The sequence below is a fragment of the Falco peregrinus genome, chromosome 14, assembly GCF_023634155.1.
Source record: "Falco peregrinus isolate bFalPer1 chromosome 14, bFalPer1.pri, whole genome shotgun sequence".
NCBI lineage: Eukaryota > Metazoa > Chordata > Aves > Falconiformes > Falconidae > Falco > Falco peregrinus.
Window position 1 is genome coordinate 18,168,229 of NC_073734.1, and position 18,053 is coordinate 18,186,281.

General features: G+C 44.5%; 1 protein-coding gene across 3 annotated transcripts in view; it reads right to left on the reverse strand.

Moving 5' to 3' along the window:
- ZNF423 (zinc finger protein 423) overlaps positions 1–18,053 on the reverse strand; it is a 234,663-nt gene that overhangs the window by 146,910 nt on the left and 69,700 nt on the right. For 2 of the 3 annotated variants that reach the window (XR_008749824.1, XM_055818868.1), the window contains exons 3-4: positions 17,495–17,695; positions 13,455–13,535 (exon numbers count right to left, since the gene is read on the reverse strand). Coding sequence is in view for 2 of the 3 variants with exons in the window: in XM_055818868.1 (XP_055674843.1) it covers positions 13,455–13,535; positions 17,495–17,695 (282 nt within the window). In the remaining variant the exon portion in view is untranslated. The remainder of the gene's footprint in view (positions 1–13,454; positions 13,536–17,494; positions 17,696–18,053) is intronic. The other variant, XM_055818869.1, reaches the window with a different exon arrangement.

Consider the following 18,053-nt stretch of genomic DNA (forward strand, 5'->3'; position numbering starts at 1 on the left):
CCAACTTGTAGCACTGGGCAGCAGACAAGCCCGTCCAACTTTACTGCTTCCAGAGGAACAGTTAGTCACTCATCCCATCTATTTGCAGGAGCAAAATGAGAAAAGGCTGCTCCTCAGCTTGAACAAACGTTTATTTCATTCAGAGTATCTAAAGATGCCTCCAGAGGAGCTATGAGGCCCAAATCATTATAGCTTTGCCTCTTACCATGCTGTATTTTGGAAAATCTCGAGCCCCATAACACAACAAGGAGAAGGAGAAGGAGGTAAATAACAGGGTGCTTCTTATTCTGACACGTGGTAGGAGGAGGGAGAGAGAAAACCCACTTGAGGGTGGTGAGTGGGAATACAGGCAAAGCAGGACATCCAGCCTCCCCTTGACAAGCATGTGAGTTGCCTGCCTCCCCCTCCAGGATCTCCAAACACATCAAAGGCAAGAGGTGGCTACAGGCCACTAAGACCTTTTCCACCCAGAAGACCACTGATGTTAAAGGGAGGGTTCCCTGCCTCCTAAAAACCCAAAGAACATCTTGCTGACACAGACCAGCAACATTTACTTCAAGTTTTCTGTTCCCTGCAAAACCAGAGAACATATACTTAGCTTTCCTCTTCCACAGACTACTGAAAATGTCAGAAAACAGGACAAGCTAGCTTATAAATAATTGCAAAGCCCCTCCTGAAAAAGGTTGAGAGGGAGGTGGGATGAAAGCTCCCAGCCAGGAAAGCTGGGACTGCCAAGGAGCAGAACAGAGTAAGAGCAAGGACAGTGTGTGATATCCTGGCTCCATCTGTATGCAGAAATGAAAGGCACTGAGGAAAATATCAGTGCTGGTTATGGCAGGCACTCCCAGGTGTGGGGAAATCCTCGGGGGAAGAGCACCATCAACAGAAAATACAGCAGACCTTGTGAGAGACAGCTGACGTGGCAGATCCTACAAAAGCTTGTCTGCGGTATCTGAACATCTTTTGTTCTCTAGCCCCATTCTTTCACCTGGCAGCTCACAGATGAAAAGACCTGAGAGATGTTCCTGTCACAGGAGACTTTCCCTCAAAAGGTTCCTAAAAGGAGGAGGGACCAGGGTAATGCAGGGTCCACTACAGGGGGTGCATGGCAGAGGAAGCTTTACCCTTGTAATAACGACTCTCCTACATTTCTGGAAAATCTCCCTAACCCTATCCCCTTGCTACCTGCAGAGTGATAACAAAGCCAACGTTGTCCATCAAGTCTCAATCTGAAGTGACTCATTTATTCTCAGGAGCTTTGTGTTGATTTTTTTTCAGCCTGGCACCCTAAGAAAACAAGGTTTATGTGATTATATTGCCTGTCATAAGCCTTAACTGTTTGTCCCTTCCTATTAACTTTTGAATCACACCCGACTGGGGATAGAGGGCTCCGAGAGAAATTGAGTTCCTCTTATAAAAATTGAGTTTCTATAAGATTGACGAACATACCTTTGATTGAGTAGGACAGAGACCCCAATTCATGTCTCGGCTGAGAGAAAGGCTAAGAACAGAGTCAGCACTTAGCCTTGCTCTGGCAATCAGCACACGTGCCACCCGGCCGACCAGCACAGCTCATGCTGCTTCTGGTCCTGCTTGTAGGCAGAGGATGGGAAAGGGAGATGAGTGTCCTCTGTGGGGAGCGGGGTCAGGTGGGGGGGCTGAGCTGGGCTGCTACAACGAAGAAATGCAACATCACAGCAAGTCTGGCCTCATATATAAGAAAACTTGTTTTTTCTGCCAAATTGCCTGTAACTTCATGACACGTCATCGAGGACAAATGCCAGTACTTCTCAAGTACTCACTGAATCCAGTATGTAGCCACACACAAAACAGCAACCAGTTGGAGAGTTCACCCACTAGATTTGTTGCTACAACTTCTTCCCTTTCGCCTAAGTGTGGCAAGCAATAGAAAAAAATCACAGTGAAGTCACTTTATCTCCTAATGTCGCCACTTTCTAGGTCTGCACAATTAATGCAGGGTTTCTTGAACCAAATGCGAGTGCTCTGGAAACAGTGCTCCCATAAGACTGCAAGGCTTGGCTCTCAAGGGACTTGGTGACATTGGTAGAAAGCAGCTCTCTGCCCCAAGCGTGCTCTGCAGGGGCGTTTTCCTCTATCTACTGACCAAACTATCGATTTTTAAGGAAAAGTGAAGCAACAAAAAAACCCGTCCCTTTTTCCTGTAGCACCACATGATAAATTTAATTCGCCCCATCCTAACTGCTTCTAATGACAGTGCAGTGTTTGTCTGAATTTTTAACAGATGTTTCTAAGTACTCTTGACCACTTCTCTCTCCTGAGGATTTCTGCAGTGGGATAGCTCTAGATAGTAATACAAACAAAGCTTGTAAGAGGCTCTCGGGGATAAATCTGTAGACACTGCATCTAGGATGGGTGTGGGTATGGGTCCAAGCCTTATGAAACTTTGTAAATATCCTCTACAGACTAGCAAGCTGGACTGACCCTGTCTGCAGATGTTTTTAAGCTTACCAGCCGCACAGTGAAAATCAAGACAGCTTACAGATAACTGCAACACTCCTGAAACAGCCCAAGAGCGGGATTTAAACCGAAAGTTATAAAAGCAGGGATATACTGAAGCAGAACAGCATAATGCAAAGGATGATGTGTGACGGTGTAACTCCATTTCAATTCAAAATACCAAAGACGCTGCGAAGGGGATCAGTCTGGGCTGAGGCAGAATTTCCCAGATGTCAGGGTACCCTCGGGAACAAGCATACTGGCTTCACTTGACAGGTGTGAAGGTACTCATGCAGTCAGAACAGAAATTGCTTTACAAAAATAAAATCTCTGCTTTCATTTTAAAAGAAAATGAATATCTTGTGCTAACGCCTGGCAAGGAGGCAGTGACATCTGCCTGAGTTTGTACATGGCCTGAAACAATCAGCTAAAGCGTGCTTATGGCTGCTAGTTTACATTATCTGGATGTAACCATAGCTATTTAATACCAAAATGAAATCTATTAAAGCTATTGTCAGTGCTTCACAGCAGCTGAAACTGTTTTTTTAAAAGGTCAGTCTACTAGCTGGAGAGTGAAAACAAGCAAGGCGGCTGTGCCAGCCCTTAGGATGTGGCTGCATCCTGCAGTCTGGTTTTGCATTCCCTTAAATGTCGGGCAAGAAGCAGCAGCGAGGTCTCGGCGGAGCCCGACTGCCCTGCCAGCGGCGGGGGGGACAGACGGGCGGCTCTGCTCTGGCAGGGGGGCAGACAACGGGGCAGTGGGAAGCCATGGGGTGAGCCCGCACGGGGCCCCCACGCATGCCCCCACCACAGCACGCCGCACCTACTTCTTGCCAGGGCAGAGAAAGGGATGGCTGTAGAGGACGCCACTTTTTTCAACCCCATTCAGCGTTGTGGCGGCTGTGTCATTCACAACAATACCGCAGCCCTCCTCCACCCCCCGAAAAACCCATTAAAAAACCCAACCTGAGAACCACTTCCCCACAAGCAGCATAGCACAGCTTCAAACACCCCCACCGTCAGCGTTTGCTGTCATCTTCTGTATTAGCATTTCTGTTAACCCTTTTGTGAGATCATTTGACTCGGTTTCAGAATTCCTCATTCTGAAAAACACTTGTTAAATATTGGCCCTGACTGCTACACAAAGTGATAGCTTGGTAGTCATAACCCACAAGATATATTTAGCCTCACAAACTCATCATCAATGGATTTTGAAAGCATTGTAGCCAACAGACTGGAAACCACATGCAATACAAACACATAATAGAACTTTTAATGTGCAAAGAGACTAAACAAAAAGATCCTTGACCTTCTTGCTTTCCCTTGCATACCATTATCCCCAGCGAGACAGCAAATGGAATGACGTGGAGAGCAACAGCTACCATCAAGCAACTTTGGAAGCCAATTTCTACAGTAGTTAAGCAGTTAATGGCGTTAATCAGAACGATAACTTATTAAATTCTACATTTATGCAAATAGCATTTTGGCATATCATATCACACGGAGACCTGAGTAGCAGAGCTCGCCAAGAAAAGGTCCCAACATCTTTTTACATTTGCTGCTTTGTGTTTTTTAATACCATGTGAAATAGCATCTGCAATGGCTGACACATCACACAAACCACACAAATAAAAGGCTGGTCACAAATTAATCTCAATCATCCCAAACAGATTAATGAACAAATTGTTTAATTCTTAACCTTTATGAAGCAGAGATTAATCTCTCCAGCTAAATCCAATCTCTTGTCTTTATCTTTTTAACAAGAAGTTTGACATTTCTTATAGACCTTCCTAAACAGGCAACATTTACTGAACAAAGAACACAGCAGATAGCCCTTACTGCCTCCGTGCTACTGCAGCTAGGGCATCTGTAGCACAACCCATAACGCAACACAGCAGTTTATGACACGAAAGGACATTATCTGCATGTAATCGGATGCATCAGAAAAACTGCAGTTTACAGCAGGCAGAACTTTAAGCAACCTTAGTTTTGTAAAGCCTGTGTGGAAAACTTCCTGCTTCCCAACAGAAATATCCGGCAACTTTTTGGCTCTGGGTTGCATTGAAATTCAGTGAGGATGGAAGAAGCAAAGGATTGCATGAACAGTTATGAACTGCAATTTCAATTGCAAAAGTTGTGTTTGAAAAGTATCAAGCGCTTATGCATGTAGTTTCCCGCTTTGTTGGTGCTGCTGTTTAACAGAATTAAATTCTGCACAGAATTTTACTCATTCATTTAGTTAATTCTTTGTCTTCAGGAAAATGAGGTGGGAACCACTTGCTGCAGGATGTTGTGCAAAATGAGTAGTTCGCCAAATAAAACTGTAGCTCTATTTTGAAAATCAGTAATATTGTTTATACACAAGCCCTAATTGTTGATTTATTGATGTGTGAACATACATGTATCTAGGTACCTTCTCTTTGTTTGTGCAAAGCCTGCAACATAGAATTTTAAAATGGTCTGGAAAAAATAATTGGCCTTTTTTCTCCCCTTTGGGTACAAAATTCTGTTTTTAAATGAATGTGCAGGTTTCCTGCTGCTGCATGAAGCCTTCATTTCAAAATACCGACTAATTCTAGGTTTAATTAAAACAGAATGTTTTATATCACAAACACCTTTTTTTTTTTTTTTTTTTACAGCACACATCTTCTTTACCTTAATGTGATTGCTGGCTATTATGAGCAGAAGGAATTTTTAATTTAATTTTTTTTTAATTTAACAAAAAAATTGAAAGTTTTACAGCAACTCTCTTTATGGAGTCAACTTATGCAAGCACCGAAGCCTTTCCAGAGAAAACAGGATTCTCCCCACCTCCCTCTGGCTTTTCTCCCTACTGAATGCCATGGCCTTCACTCAACCAAAGGAAATGAAAGACAGACTGAGACAACAGCATCACGTGGGTGAAGGTCAGATTGATTTTCAGCTGTGTGGTGCTGTTTTATCACCCTCGGGACAAAAGTTAAGCCCTTCATTTTTTTTATGTCTGCTTTAACAGAGCAACTTATTTTTTCCTGAAATTTTGGTTGGACTCCATACCACCAGAATTATCAAGGATAGCCTAATTTAAAACATTTGCAGAGATCTTCTTCCTCAGAGCAAAACCCAGAGCAGCCCACACACCACAGCATTTCTATCCGAGTTTCCTCTATTCCCTACGTACAAATAGTGGCTCCTTGAAACTACTGAGGTTGCTGCAGTGACATTCGCTGACAGCAAAAGAAGCGCGGGATGCAGCTGCTGGCTGTTCAGCAATGATCCTGGGCACGGGGAGAGAAGCATCGCTATCTCAAAAGGGGCAAGTTCACAAATTGTTTTTTCTCCCCATCCTCTTTCCCTCCCGCCCTCCCTCTCCCCCCTGTTTGGAGTGGCCAAACTCTCCACAAGCTGAGCCTCCTGCCTGTCACTCGGTGATCCGGACATGCACAGCCAATTACTGTGGCAGCCACTGGAAAAGCAGCCTTTTGCTAACTCAAAGTACACTTTTCCCAACTCCAGTACCACTCGCATAATCAGTCCCCTAAACTGCTGTAAGGACTGGCTCTCCTCGTTTCTCCTTTAATTAAGACTGATGCTCCCCCAAAGTAATGATGCTATTTTCAATTCAGCCAATTGTAGCTAGTCAGCTCTTCAAAACTGATCTGATTAACATAAAAGGAAGCATTTTGTAATCATAGATATGTATGTGTATACCTAGTTATCGAGAGAAAGAGCATCTTCCCTCCTGATGTTTGCATGTCCAGAGCTCAAACTGGCAGCCAGAAAACTCAGCATTCTCTCATTTAAGCTAGGAGACAAGAAAATCCTACTCACTTTCATTTTCTTTCATTTTAAATTTTGCATTAAATTTGTCTTGTTTGTGTCAGGAATGCAACAGCATTGTGACTGCCTCCTAAAGATGCCTGTCTATCCTCCATAAAAAAGCAAGGATGACTGTCTGCTTTATTTGTATGTACCAAAGGCTCTGGTCAAAATCAAACCCAGTCACACCATTAAAACACATAACGGAATACAATTCCTACATGACACAGCTCTTGTAAAACAAATCATGGCAAGTGTCTGTAATAGAGGCAGGAGTAGAGAAGGCTGTAAGGTGAGATCAAGCAGCTACGCAGGTTGGATCGGAATGCAGTCTGAATGCAAATTAAATAATTTTGTGATCGAAGATTTGACTAGCACATGTCTAACTCATCTGAATCTAGCTGAGACTGCCTCTGAAAGAGCACACGGAGCAGCCTGGTTTCTCACAGCACCTCGAGGAGATCTGCAGATGCTGGTCACCGTGGGATGATGCAAGGAAGGTTCTGCACATGTACAGAGCCTCAGGGAACAGCCGGGTCTGGGACAACGGACAGAAAAGCAACTGCGGCTGAGAGTGAAGGAGGCAACAGTAACACAGTAAGGTGTAACTTAAATGCATAAACTGTGAAGTGACTCAGTTACATGCGGGGCCAGGAAAGGACAAATGCCAGCACAGCGTCAGGGAGAAGCCTGCCGTGAGCAAGACGTGAAATGGTGGCAGTCCAGAAAGGAGCAAGCAAGGAGACAGCCTTCAAGGAGGGAGCCCAAGGGACACCAGCACAGGCAGTGGGGAGAAGGAAGGAAAGAGGGTGGTCACCTCAAGAAGACAACCTAAGAACCCAAAAAAGCAAAATCCCATACAGTGCAGACACAGACCACAAGCTGAGTATTATCATGCTAAAAACCTGTCCTAGAGGCATGTTGAATTTTTGGCTTGGTTACTTGCTGTGGTTTATTGATGCAGATTGAACAACGTCATTCAAATCTGTTTAGACTGCTCTTGGAGTCCAGTAAATCACCTGCATTCAGTTTTGCTCAGAGAAAATGAACACGGTGTATACATTTATATTTTTCTTTAGACTGCGAGGTCATAAAGGGAATTTATCCTACTTCTGTCTTTCCAAATTTTCTAATGAATAATTAGTAGATGGAGATTTCTAAAATGACCATTTAATATAAATTATATCAAATCTCATTTATTTTAAGCAATATCATTAAGTACAAAGTCTGCATGAGTGAACTGAGTTCACTGTAGAGGAAATGACTGGGAATTACATTCAAAAATCTATTGAAATGTTTAATGTAACAGATTCCCTGGAGAAGAGAAAAGCAGTGGGCTTCTTCAGCCTTTCCTTATGTCCTCCTCAGCAAGGCTAACAGTAATTGAGTAGCAACGGAAGGAGGAGCCAAAAAGTCTTTCACCATTACTCAGAAAGATTTTCAAGGAAGCCTAAAGAAGACATGGACCCATGTGCCAAAAAATGATGCCCTCAAGAGGAAGCTCACCCCCACGGTTACAGGTGAAACTGGCAACAAAACCCACCTGGATTAAAGACCTTGGCTCTTCCACCAACTTCACGTATATCATTAGGCAAATCGGTGAAGACACAGTTACAGTCATTTTCATTCAAAATAACTTGGGCTTTTAAGGGGGAAAGTCTCATATTATTCCCCAAACCCTGACCTCTCATCCCCCTCATGTTGACACAAGGCTTGTGCAGCTCCATAGGGCACCAGATCCGGGAGCTGCAGAGACTAAAAATTAATCCTTTTAATTGTCAGCAATGTCAGCTCCCAAAGACAACACAAACCTTGTACCAGCACAAGGTAGGAGATGATGGAAAGAAGGAACACCCCTTCCATTAACAGTCCAAACTTAAGCCAAATTACAGTGACTTCTTAATTCCATGATGACAAAAATAAGAATAGTATTTCTTTGTGTCAGAAAGGAGTTGCTAGTCTAAACTTTTAAAGACTACAAAGTGCTCAAACGCCCTGGGAAGTATTTAATACGAACAGACCAAGTGCCTTGGAAAGCCCAAATCAATTTTTTTTCATTAAAAGAATGAAAGCTGATTATAATAAGCAAAAAGTTGGAATAACATTACCTATATTTAATACAAATTATCTAACTTAAATTTCTGCTGAATATATTTTCAACCATTTTGAATAGAATATGAAATTATGGAATCTATTTTTTAAATTCCCCTTAATATCAAAAACACCTATTAAAACTATTTAAATGAAACAGCATTCAAAAGGTACATACTTGTTGCCAAAGCTTTGAAGAAAGTCAGAAGCTGCTCAGACCTCTGGTGGAGGTCTTCTGATGTGCAAACCCAGCTTGGAGAGCAAGAGCCTCTCCAGCAGGTGCAGGGAAAATATTTCCCTTATTCAGTTTGACTGGTTCAGTCCAATAATGAGTTTGTACAGAACAGAGAAACTATTTGGCAGTCAATCATTAATTTGCTTCTTGCCAGCCCACAGTAAAGAAAGGCGTGAGATCCCTACAGAAAATGCAGGCACCCGGTTGAGGCTGTCGACGGGAGGCCACGTACCTTGGTGGATCCATTCTGCTCACAAGGGACTGCTGTGCTGCGTGCGTGCAGGCTGCTGGCCGGCACGGACACCACGCAGCCCTCCCTCGAGTCGGCACTTGAGGCAGGCTGAGCCCTGGGCTCCCAGATCCAGAGGCCATGCGGAGATGCTCCAGCGAGCGCTCCCAAAGCCAGCCAGCTGAGGAGGACCAACCCATGCTGGCACGTTTCCCTAAAGCCAGCCGGCACCGGGGGGTGGAGGCTGCTTTCTGGCTTCCCCAAGCCTGGAGCACAGTTAATAACATGCCAGCTGTATCTGCAGACAAGCCAAGTTTAATGAGGCTACAACAAAAGCATTCAAATATGCACTACAGAACTTCTGTGGGGATTTTTTCTAGAGCTTGTTTTTAAAAAATGAAAGATAGGAATTCTTGACAATGTTTGTACACACGCTTCCTTTATTTTAAATTGATTTTTAAAAAAAAAAAAACATTTATATTCTACAAATTCAAAGAGATCAGCATTAGAAAGACTTTTTTAATCCCGCTACTTCCAACAGCAAAATTATGTTGTGTGATGAGTGCTTGAAATGCACTGCTGGTTGCTTTTCTCTTAATAAACACTGAAGTCTTAATTGTTTTTCCCCTACATGGCCAGACACCATCTTTCTGTCTGCCAGGTCTTCACACGAGGGCAAGTACTGTCCCTTGCCTCCTGCTCGGGAACGAGGACAGACACGCAAACATGACCACATCTCTAGCACTAGTGATGAAGGACGTAACTTACCCATTCAGCCATGCTTTACCATAAGCCCCATCTCTTACCCCAGGTCAAAATATAGGAGGCATTAGTAAAAGGATTGCAAATATGGATTTGGAGACAGTGCAGGGGGCAGCAAAGTAAGCTTGCTCAGGCACAAGTGGGTGGAGAAGGTGGAAAAGGGTCAATCACTCACTGTCTCCTTCACCAGAAGAACCAGAGGTGTATCAAACGAAAGCAGATGAGAAAGCTGAAGTGAACAAAAGGGGATACTTTTCCCCGGTATGCAAGTGAACTCTGGGTCTCCACCAAGGGAGATGCTAAATGCAAACTGCTTCGATGAGAAACTTCAAAATGGAAATTCATGGAAGAAGACTATCTCAGGAATTTAAACAAAAAGCACCAAGAAGTGCCCAGGTAAGTTTGCTGACAGCTAGGAGAATATTCTGGGGAAACAGCATGATGGGACCATCAGGCTGGCTCAATACAGCCATCCTTATATGAAGACTACTTACCCAATGGTCTGCTAAGGGGTAGAGGAAGAAATCAGGAAAAAGGCAGACTTTTAATGTACCTCCTCTTCACCGCTCAGATCTGTGGGCTGAAGGTCTTGATGGCTCTGAATCTACCAAGCCTGTTGATATGGCCAACACTGTTTTGTCCTTCAACAACGCACAGGAAAGCAGTGCATGCCCTAGCACAGTGCCCTAGCCACAAACAATCTATGCTCTTGTCCGTCTGAGACAGGACAACCCCAGCACATCCTCCGCCGAGCTCTCTAAGGCATTATTAAAGGCCACTTTATAACTACCACGCATCTGTTGTAGTCTCCAGGCTATCCTCACTGCAATTCTGAATTGAGTTTCACATATTGGGTTTTGTCTACAACCCCCTGAATGCTGGGACCTGCTTAGGGCAGCAGCAATCCTCCTTCCTGGAGGCACAGCTGCCCTTGCAGCACTTGGCAGGCTTTAGCCCTGGAAGAAGCTTTTCCACCGCAAACCCCACCTCCCCCCTTCCTCTTTTTCAAACCCCATTTATTTGTTTCTTAGATTTCTATAATGCTGAGAAACAAACCTGCCCTACACAGACCCCCACAATACTCCCTCTGCTGTAACACGGCAGTGGATTATCCTTTGCAAACAGAAATCCAAAGCTGGGGGAGAAGGGGAGGTGGAGCTCGGGTGCCCTGGTGCCCCAGAAAGGCTGTGTGGGGTCTGGGGTGGCGCGGGGGGAAGCTGGACAGGCTCCAGTTCCCGAACACAGGTCCTGCTGCATGCAGGAGCTCTCACAGCCAGCACCCAGCAGCTAGCTCTTGCTTCGCAGCATCTGGGGTGCTTCGGTCTTTGTTTGTTTCCCCATTTCTGATGCAGCAGTGTTTCAGGAGACGAGAGTGGCTTTTCAGAGCACCAAGTGCCACTGTCCAAGACTTCAAAAGGACATGCGCTTTCTTTAAGAGGCCTTGTTTAAAACATGCACCCACTTTCTCTTCTATCCATTTTCGTGTATACCTGGTGTTATTTTGCAGACTACTTTTTGAACTAGATAAAAGAACTCAATTAAAGTAGCAAGAATGAAACAGTCCCTTGCCAATACAAGCACACTACCTTGTCATCCTCAGCTCCTCACTGGGCCATACGGTTAAAAATGACATGGAAAATATCCTTCCTGTGTGAAAAACATATGCTGCTTGAGGAGAGACATCATCATCGCTACGAAATGTTTGTGCAGCCTCAGAACGCATAGCTGGGCCATCCACAATGCCTGCTGGTTACGTGGAAGCTGAGAAAGGGGTAGAGATAGCTCATTACCTCCCCTCCTGCCAGGGGTTTTGGTTACATGCAACCAAACTGCCCGCAGCCGTGCTGGCAGCGCTCCTATCTGCATGCGCAGTGCCTGGTGCTGCCTCCCTTGCCACCGTCCCCGGAGGGACCCGGCACAAAGGTGGCCGTGGCGATTTGCAGGGGGCGGCGTCTGGCACAACTGGCACGCTCTTATCGGCGAGCACACTGCCCAGCTCCTTGCGACGGCTCTTGCGCGGCTGGGGATCTGCTGCGGGCTCACCGCCGTGCCCCTCTGTGGGAGACCCTCTGTGAGGCCACAAAGCAAATCCCGAGCTGGGTGTTTATGGCGAGCAAGCATCGTTTTAAATTCACGTCACACACACCCCACCCCCCCACCGCAAATCCTTACAGGCACCGCCACGCCTGCAAACTCCAAGAGACAGCCCAAGAAATGATCGTCGAGGCTCAGCCCCTGCTAACGCCTCCCCGTGCCAAAGGGCTGAGCATGGGCGGAGCGGACCAGCCCGGGGGTCTCACCTACCTTCGCCTGCTGGGTGACCCTCCGATCTGCCGGATAAGCAGCGCTGTTAGGGAGCATAACACTTCGCACAACTTTCACAAACGTATGCAATACATTAAACACTACACTAAAAGCACCGTCATGGGCAGCCCCCCACTGATGCCAAACACCCTGTGTGGGTGCAGAGCCTGGTGCTGGCAGCTCAGGAAATGCTGCGCAGGATGGGCTGCGAAACCACTGTATCGGCAAGATTACTGTACGCCGTGTTTGTCATTAAATTTGCAACTGTGCTTCTGTTTGACTTCAGATCCAGATTCAGATATGGGAATATGCTTTACATGCTACACGATAAATAGTTATTTCACTGAGCACCTGTGTAGAAAGCCGGGCAGTGCAGCACCTTATCAGCACGCTAATTTTCTGTTATGTGTAAGCAGAAGGGCTGGAAAAAGCGTCCTTGCAGGCTGGCTGGGAACCTCCAGGTAAACTCAAATATCACCTGTGTGGTAACAGCAGCCAGGGGAGCCAGACCTTGGACCATCCAGCCAGGCGTACCCCTACAGTAATCTGGGGGTTTGGAGCTCTCAGCACCGTTGGGCACAAATACTGACCACTGGGAGACATGCAAAGAGCCTGGGCACCACGGCCAAGGTGGCTGCCCGAGCCCTCGGGAGCCCTGCTGCCCCTGCACCTGGAGAGGGGACGCCTGGGACAAACTAAGGACAGGAGCCTGCGCCCAGAGCCCTCCAAGTGATTGACAATAAAAACACTGCCCCTGTGCCCATTTTCAGATCTAGACAGCGAGAACTGAGGACTCCAGGGAAAATCCGTGTTTTTACAGTTTGTGATATTACTGAGCTTTTCTGGTGCCAATTTTAAAACACTGCTACGACCTCTGGAAAGAAGGAAAACTGCATTTCAGCATGACAACGTAGAAAAGAACAAAAAAGGAAACTTGTTATTTTTTTTTTAGCTTGAAACACTAGTCAGGTTAAGAGAAAGGAGCAGAATTCTGGCAAGGACAAGAGCACTCAGACTGAGCCATAACACAGTAATTAGGGCCAGTAGGTCATTAGAGACACAGCTGTATAAACTAGGTGTATAATTAAGTTTCCACACTGCTTTTTCACAACTGTATTTCAGTTTCTTTTGTGGAGGACAATCGGTAAATCGATAATTTAAAGATGCAACAACAGCAGCAGCAAAAAGACAGAAGATCTCTGACTTGCCAATCAGGTGCAACCAAAGATTACAATTTGGGGGAGGGCTAATTTTGGAAATACAGGTAAGAAGTCTCTCTTTGTCAGTGGGAAGTACAAAGTGCCACCTGACAAAAACATTCATGAGACGTCATCCCTTGTTGACAAGCTGCCGTATATGGTTTTCTGGATAAGCATCCCGCATATACGGTTGCATGGCAATTATAATTCTTGTAGCAGGTGAAATACAAGAAAATGCAAAATTATACACTAGCATGAAACAGTTACAATACCTCATTTCAAATGTAAGCCTAGTGTACAAGTTACAGGGCATTTAAAAGGAGCAACTGCAAGACTTTAATTATAAACTAGTTCCTACCGTACAGTAGTTTAGAAAAATCAGCCGCTTCCAAGCTGGCAATATCCATATATAGCTCTGCTGCTGTTTGAAACAGACAACCTGTAAAGTTATCAACAACAGAAGAGGACCTCATGAAATGCTCAGAGACCCCACCGAAACCTACTTCTGTCCGCTTCATTGATGCGCTAATTTGCTTTAAAACACTCTACATTCACTTCAGAAACTGAAGAGAAAAGCTTACGTGAGGCTACTCTGACCCACGGGAGGAAAGGGGTGACAATGGGTGGAGGAACCAAAAATAGCACAATAAAATACAGGAGCTAAACCCAGGCTAATGCAGGTGGATTAAAACACACAAGCAAAATGGCAAATCTCATAGCTTTTTAGCCACTTCTCATCGCCAACAACCAACCCTGCATCAGCCACCACACGATATACCACAGAATAGTTGCTTGAGGTATGCAGCCCCTGGTGCTGGCTGGAGGACACAGTAATTTGTAAATCCATGTGCAATTCTTTACTCTTGTAACTAACGCTGTAAGATAGCATCGTGCTACAATGTCTACACAATAACAGCGGTATGCAAAAAAATGTATAAAAAAGACTGCACATAATGCCGATGGCAATTACTTAGTCTTCTCTAGTTAAGGGGACATGGGATACCTGTGAGTTTTAAATTAATTTTAAAAGCTTAGCACATCCAGTGTATACACTAGGTGTTTTTATTTATTCTCAGCGTATTTTTCAAGATGCTTACTAGTTGTTTAAGGTACTATTTCCAGGACTGCTGCAGGAGAGCTCATTTGTGGGGGCAAGCTGGGAGATGAGGGAAGACATGAGCTGGTAAGGAAATGTGATGTTCTTTCAGTACAAGCTGCCCCCATTTAGACCCTTTTCAGATCCCTGTAGACACTGGAAACCTACAACCTGCGATCACAGACATCAGTCATGAGCAAAAGGTATAAAAGGCACCTAATTCTGTCAGAAGGAGAACATCTCTACTACACTGACATCAAAAGGAATGCCATGCACTTATGCTACCAGAGATGTCTAGATATCAGTGGTTTTCTCCTCAAAGAAACAAGTCTGAAATACATGAAAAAGCAAGGGGGGAAATGGCTGTTTGTTACCTCCTTACATGTCAAAGCAGCTGTGTTCAGACTGTATTATAACTTCAGCACACCGTAATGAATTTCTAAGGGATTCCAGTGAAATAGATGGTTTATCCTATTCTTTGGAGTGATCTCTTGTAATCCTGCAACACTCCTGAGCTACAATACCTTCCCTAACTTCAGTATCCCAAAGGAAGTCATTAGTTATGTTGTATTATCAGCCTGGTGATATTATCACTACAAATATTACCTGTATTGATCTGGAGCCATGTAGACACGACTGAAAGCCCTGCTTCAGATTAAGACATGAAAACCTAGCTTGCCAAGAGGTCGGGCACTGCATTACAACCTCAGATGTGTCAAGCAGGCACTATAGGCAAAAGGAGTGCAGGGTAACTAAGGACACAGTCACATAGCCTATTTTGTGGGGTAAAATCTTTAAATATACCACACTTCCTAATGCAGTCTTAGATTTTCACCTGGATGGTGAAGTCTTTTCAGATGAACTGAAGAAAGACGTGCATTTTCATGCTTTCATCAAAAATTCTCACGGCTATCATGGTGGATCTGAAAGGTTTTGAATTTTTTGGATATGTAAATATCAAGCCATATTCCAGATTCTCTTCATGGAAACATTTCATTCCAGAACATACGAGTGCAATCTTCCTATCTACTTTAGATCAACTCAGGACACTAGATTAAATAGAAAATAGACACTCTCATTTTGGACAAGGATACCCTCACATGGAGACAGATAATTAGCACCTATTTCATGTATATGCAGATAGTTATATGTTGCCTTTTTATGACAAGGTGTCTTTGTAAATCATCAGCACATGTGAAGACAGTAAAAGAACATGAAATTATGCTACCTGCAATCAAAAATTAGCAATAGGAATTCTAGCAAATTATTTTGATACGTCCCCAAAAATATAATTTATTTTTCTTAGTCTCATTAACAGAATATTACATTGAGGATAAATAAAAACTGAGGTGTGAAAACACTGACTGTACTGATATTAATAGAATGTCTAGGTCACTACATTTTAATGTCTGTTTGCCTCAGGAAAAAAACTGCTCCTTTTCATAGCACTCTTGGTCGCCACTCATAACCTTACGCCCCTCCTCTGGAGCACACGCCGGTGGTGCCCGCTCCCCTGCACCCTGCTCCGCTCCCCACATTGTGCCATTACAGCTGTTTGGGGGCAACCATGCAGTGAACCAGACCCAAGCAGACACCTGAGCTAAAAATAGCATTTCTTTTGGTGGGGCTCACCCCAGCACCACCAACAGCTGTACCAGCACAACTTAGGAGACAGGGCAGTGGCAGAGCAGAGGCCACCCAGGAACATGCTGGGATCGTGCTGCCGCTCGCCTGCCCTCCTGGGCTCCTGCCTCTCATGCTCCCCATGTGAGATGGCATTGGGAATGACTTGTCCCTGTGATGGATCCTTTGGAAAGGACCAGTGCCCACACGGGCTGTGCAACTCATTTTCCATCTTGGAAAGCAAGATTTTTTCTATTCAATGGCATTTCCTAGCTTACTACCCTGCAATAAAGTATGAACGTCATTTGCAGAAGTCTCAGGCCAATGCCATGGTTGTCAGCTGGCCAAGAAACTACTCTGCAAGAAGGAGCCTTTCAGTTTAAGGCACTTTCAAGTTTGCAACCTATGTAGGATTTAAATGAGAATGCCGAGCAAGGAGCCTTGGGGGCAAGCATGGGGCTGTGATCCCTCTCCACCTGCAGGGTGGGGAAAAGCCGCAATGTCACTCTGTCCTTCCTCCCATCAAGTAGATGGGAATGAGAGCAGGGGGTCCTCTCCTCCGGAGACCAGAGTAAGACAGGAGAGCATACTCTTGGGGTGGGAGCCAGACCGAGCCGAAGCCCCCACCTGACCCTCCCGCCCTTGCTGTACTCTATTTCCTGTATTTTTTCTTGGCTAAGCATCATTTTACTTATGCCCAAAAAGAAGAGCAGAAAACATGGACTAATTACCAAAAAAATTCACTGGCCACAGAGCAATATGCACTCAGGGGAAAGAGGATGGGATGCTGCTGCACCAGAGGAGAAATTAACCATCCTGCCCTCTGCCAGCCTCAACCTATCCATCTGCCATAACAGCAACTGCCTAAAAATATATCAGACGAGTGCGGAGGAAAAAGCGATGGCAGAGTATTCAATTCCAGGAAGGTGAAGGATGAGAATCTCTGATTTAAATACATATGAACATATTCTGTGCTCCCCCTCCTAAGATTTTATTTAATCTTTGGTAAAATCTGCAAAGCTTTTTACTAGTCCCATAAATCGGCTTAGCGTGCTCTGCAGAATACCTGCTGCTACTGTCGGCCATGCAAAGGCAGCTGTGTAAAAGCAAGATACGTTGCAATTGTTCACACCAATGCTCTGAGCTTGTTCTTACTTTACAGAAAGTAAAATCAAGATCAGCGTAGGCTGATGCCATCCTCACTTCCATAAAATTCAAAAGGCAATGCAATAATAACCTAGGGAGAACAGTGTATTTTTAGGGTGGGATTATGAAACTCACACTATGAATTTTAATCTCAGAAATCGTCATTTTCTTTTATGGGGTTCAGAGGCCTTTCTTCCTGGGAGTTTTGCACACTTCAGTCATTTAACTTTTTAAATCTTCCTATATTTGGAAAGAGAGGGAAAAATACCCTGCCTGAAACTTTTAGCATTAAAAAAACCCTACAACATTTTTGTCTAACGTAATTACTGACAGATTCCAATTGGAAAGCTGTTGCTTTTATTTTAATTTTATTAAAGGAGTGAACAAAGGCTACCCAAGGCACCACAATAAAATTACATTAACTGTAAAATTACATTATTAATTCTTTAATCTCACTTGAGGCCTCAAGCTGTTGCTATGTCCAATTACCCAGCTAACCACCTGTCAGAACTGTAAAGCTAGTTTAACATTACCTCCAGGACAGTTGTGTGCCCTGTGTTCAGTCAGGTCTGCCAGTGAATCGAAGTCCTGCTGACAGTTATCGCAGGTGTAAATTGACTCATCCTCCATGTCTTCATCTTCCTCATTTCTCTCTTCCTGGCTCGTCACACTGTTCCTCTCTTCCAGGGCCCGGCTGTCCTTCGCTTCGCTCTCCAGCTCTCCTCCCAGGCCACCTGCCAACAGCAAGAACATCCTCTAAGTTTGAGAGGTCTGAAAAATAAGAGCTTTAAAGAAGGATGTTGCACTTATTAAGATACATTTAATTACAGCTGCTCTCACATTATTCCCGACACCTTTCATTATATTAATGTGGTTTTTATATCATGCGGTGCAACAATTCTCAACTGTATTCTCTGCTGCTTAGTGCGAATCCTGCAAACACTCTCTCCTAATCTTCTCTGGTGGGTGTATAGCGGGAGCCTCTAACTCTCTGTCATATAAAGTTGTTAGTGTTTTATCACTTAACCAGATTCTCAAAGCGTTAAAAATTGGCAAGATTAATTACAGCCCGCAAGAAAAGGCATGTGCTGA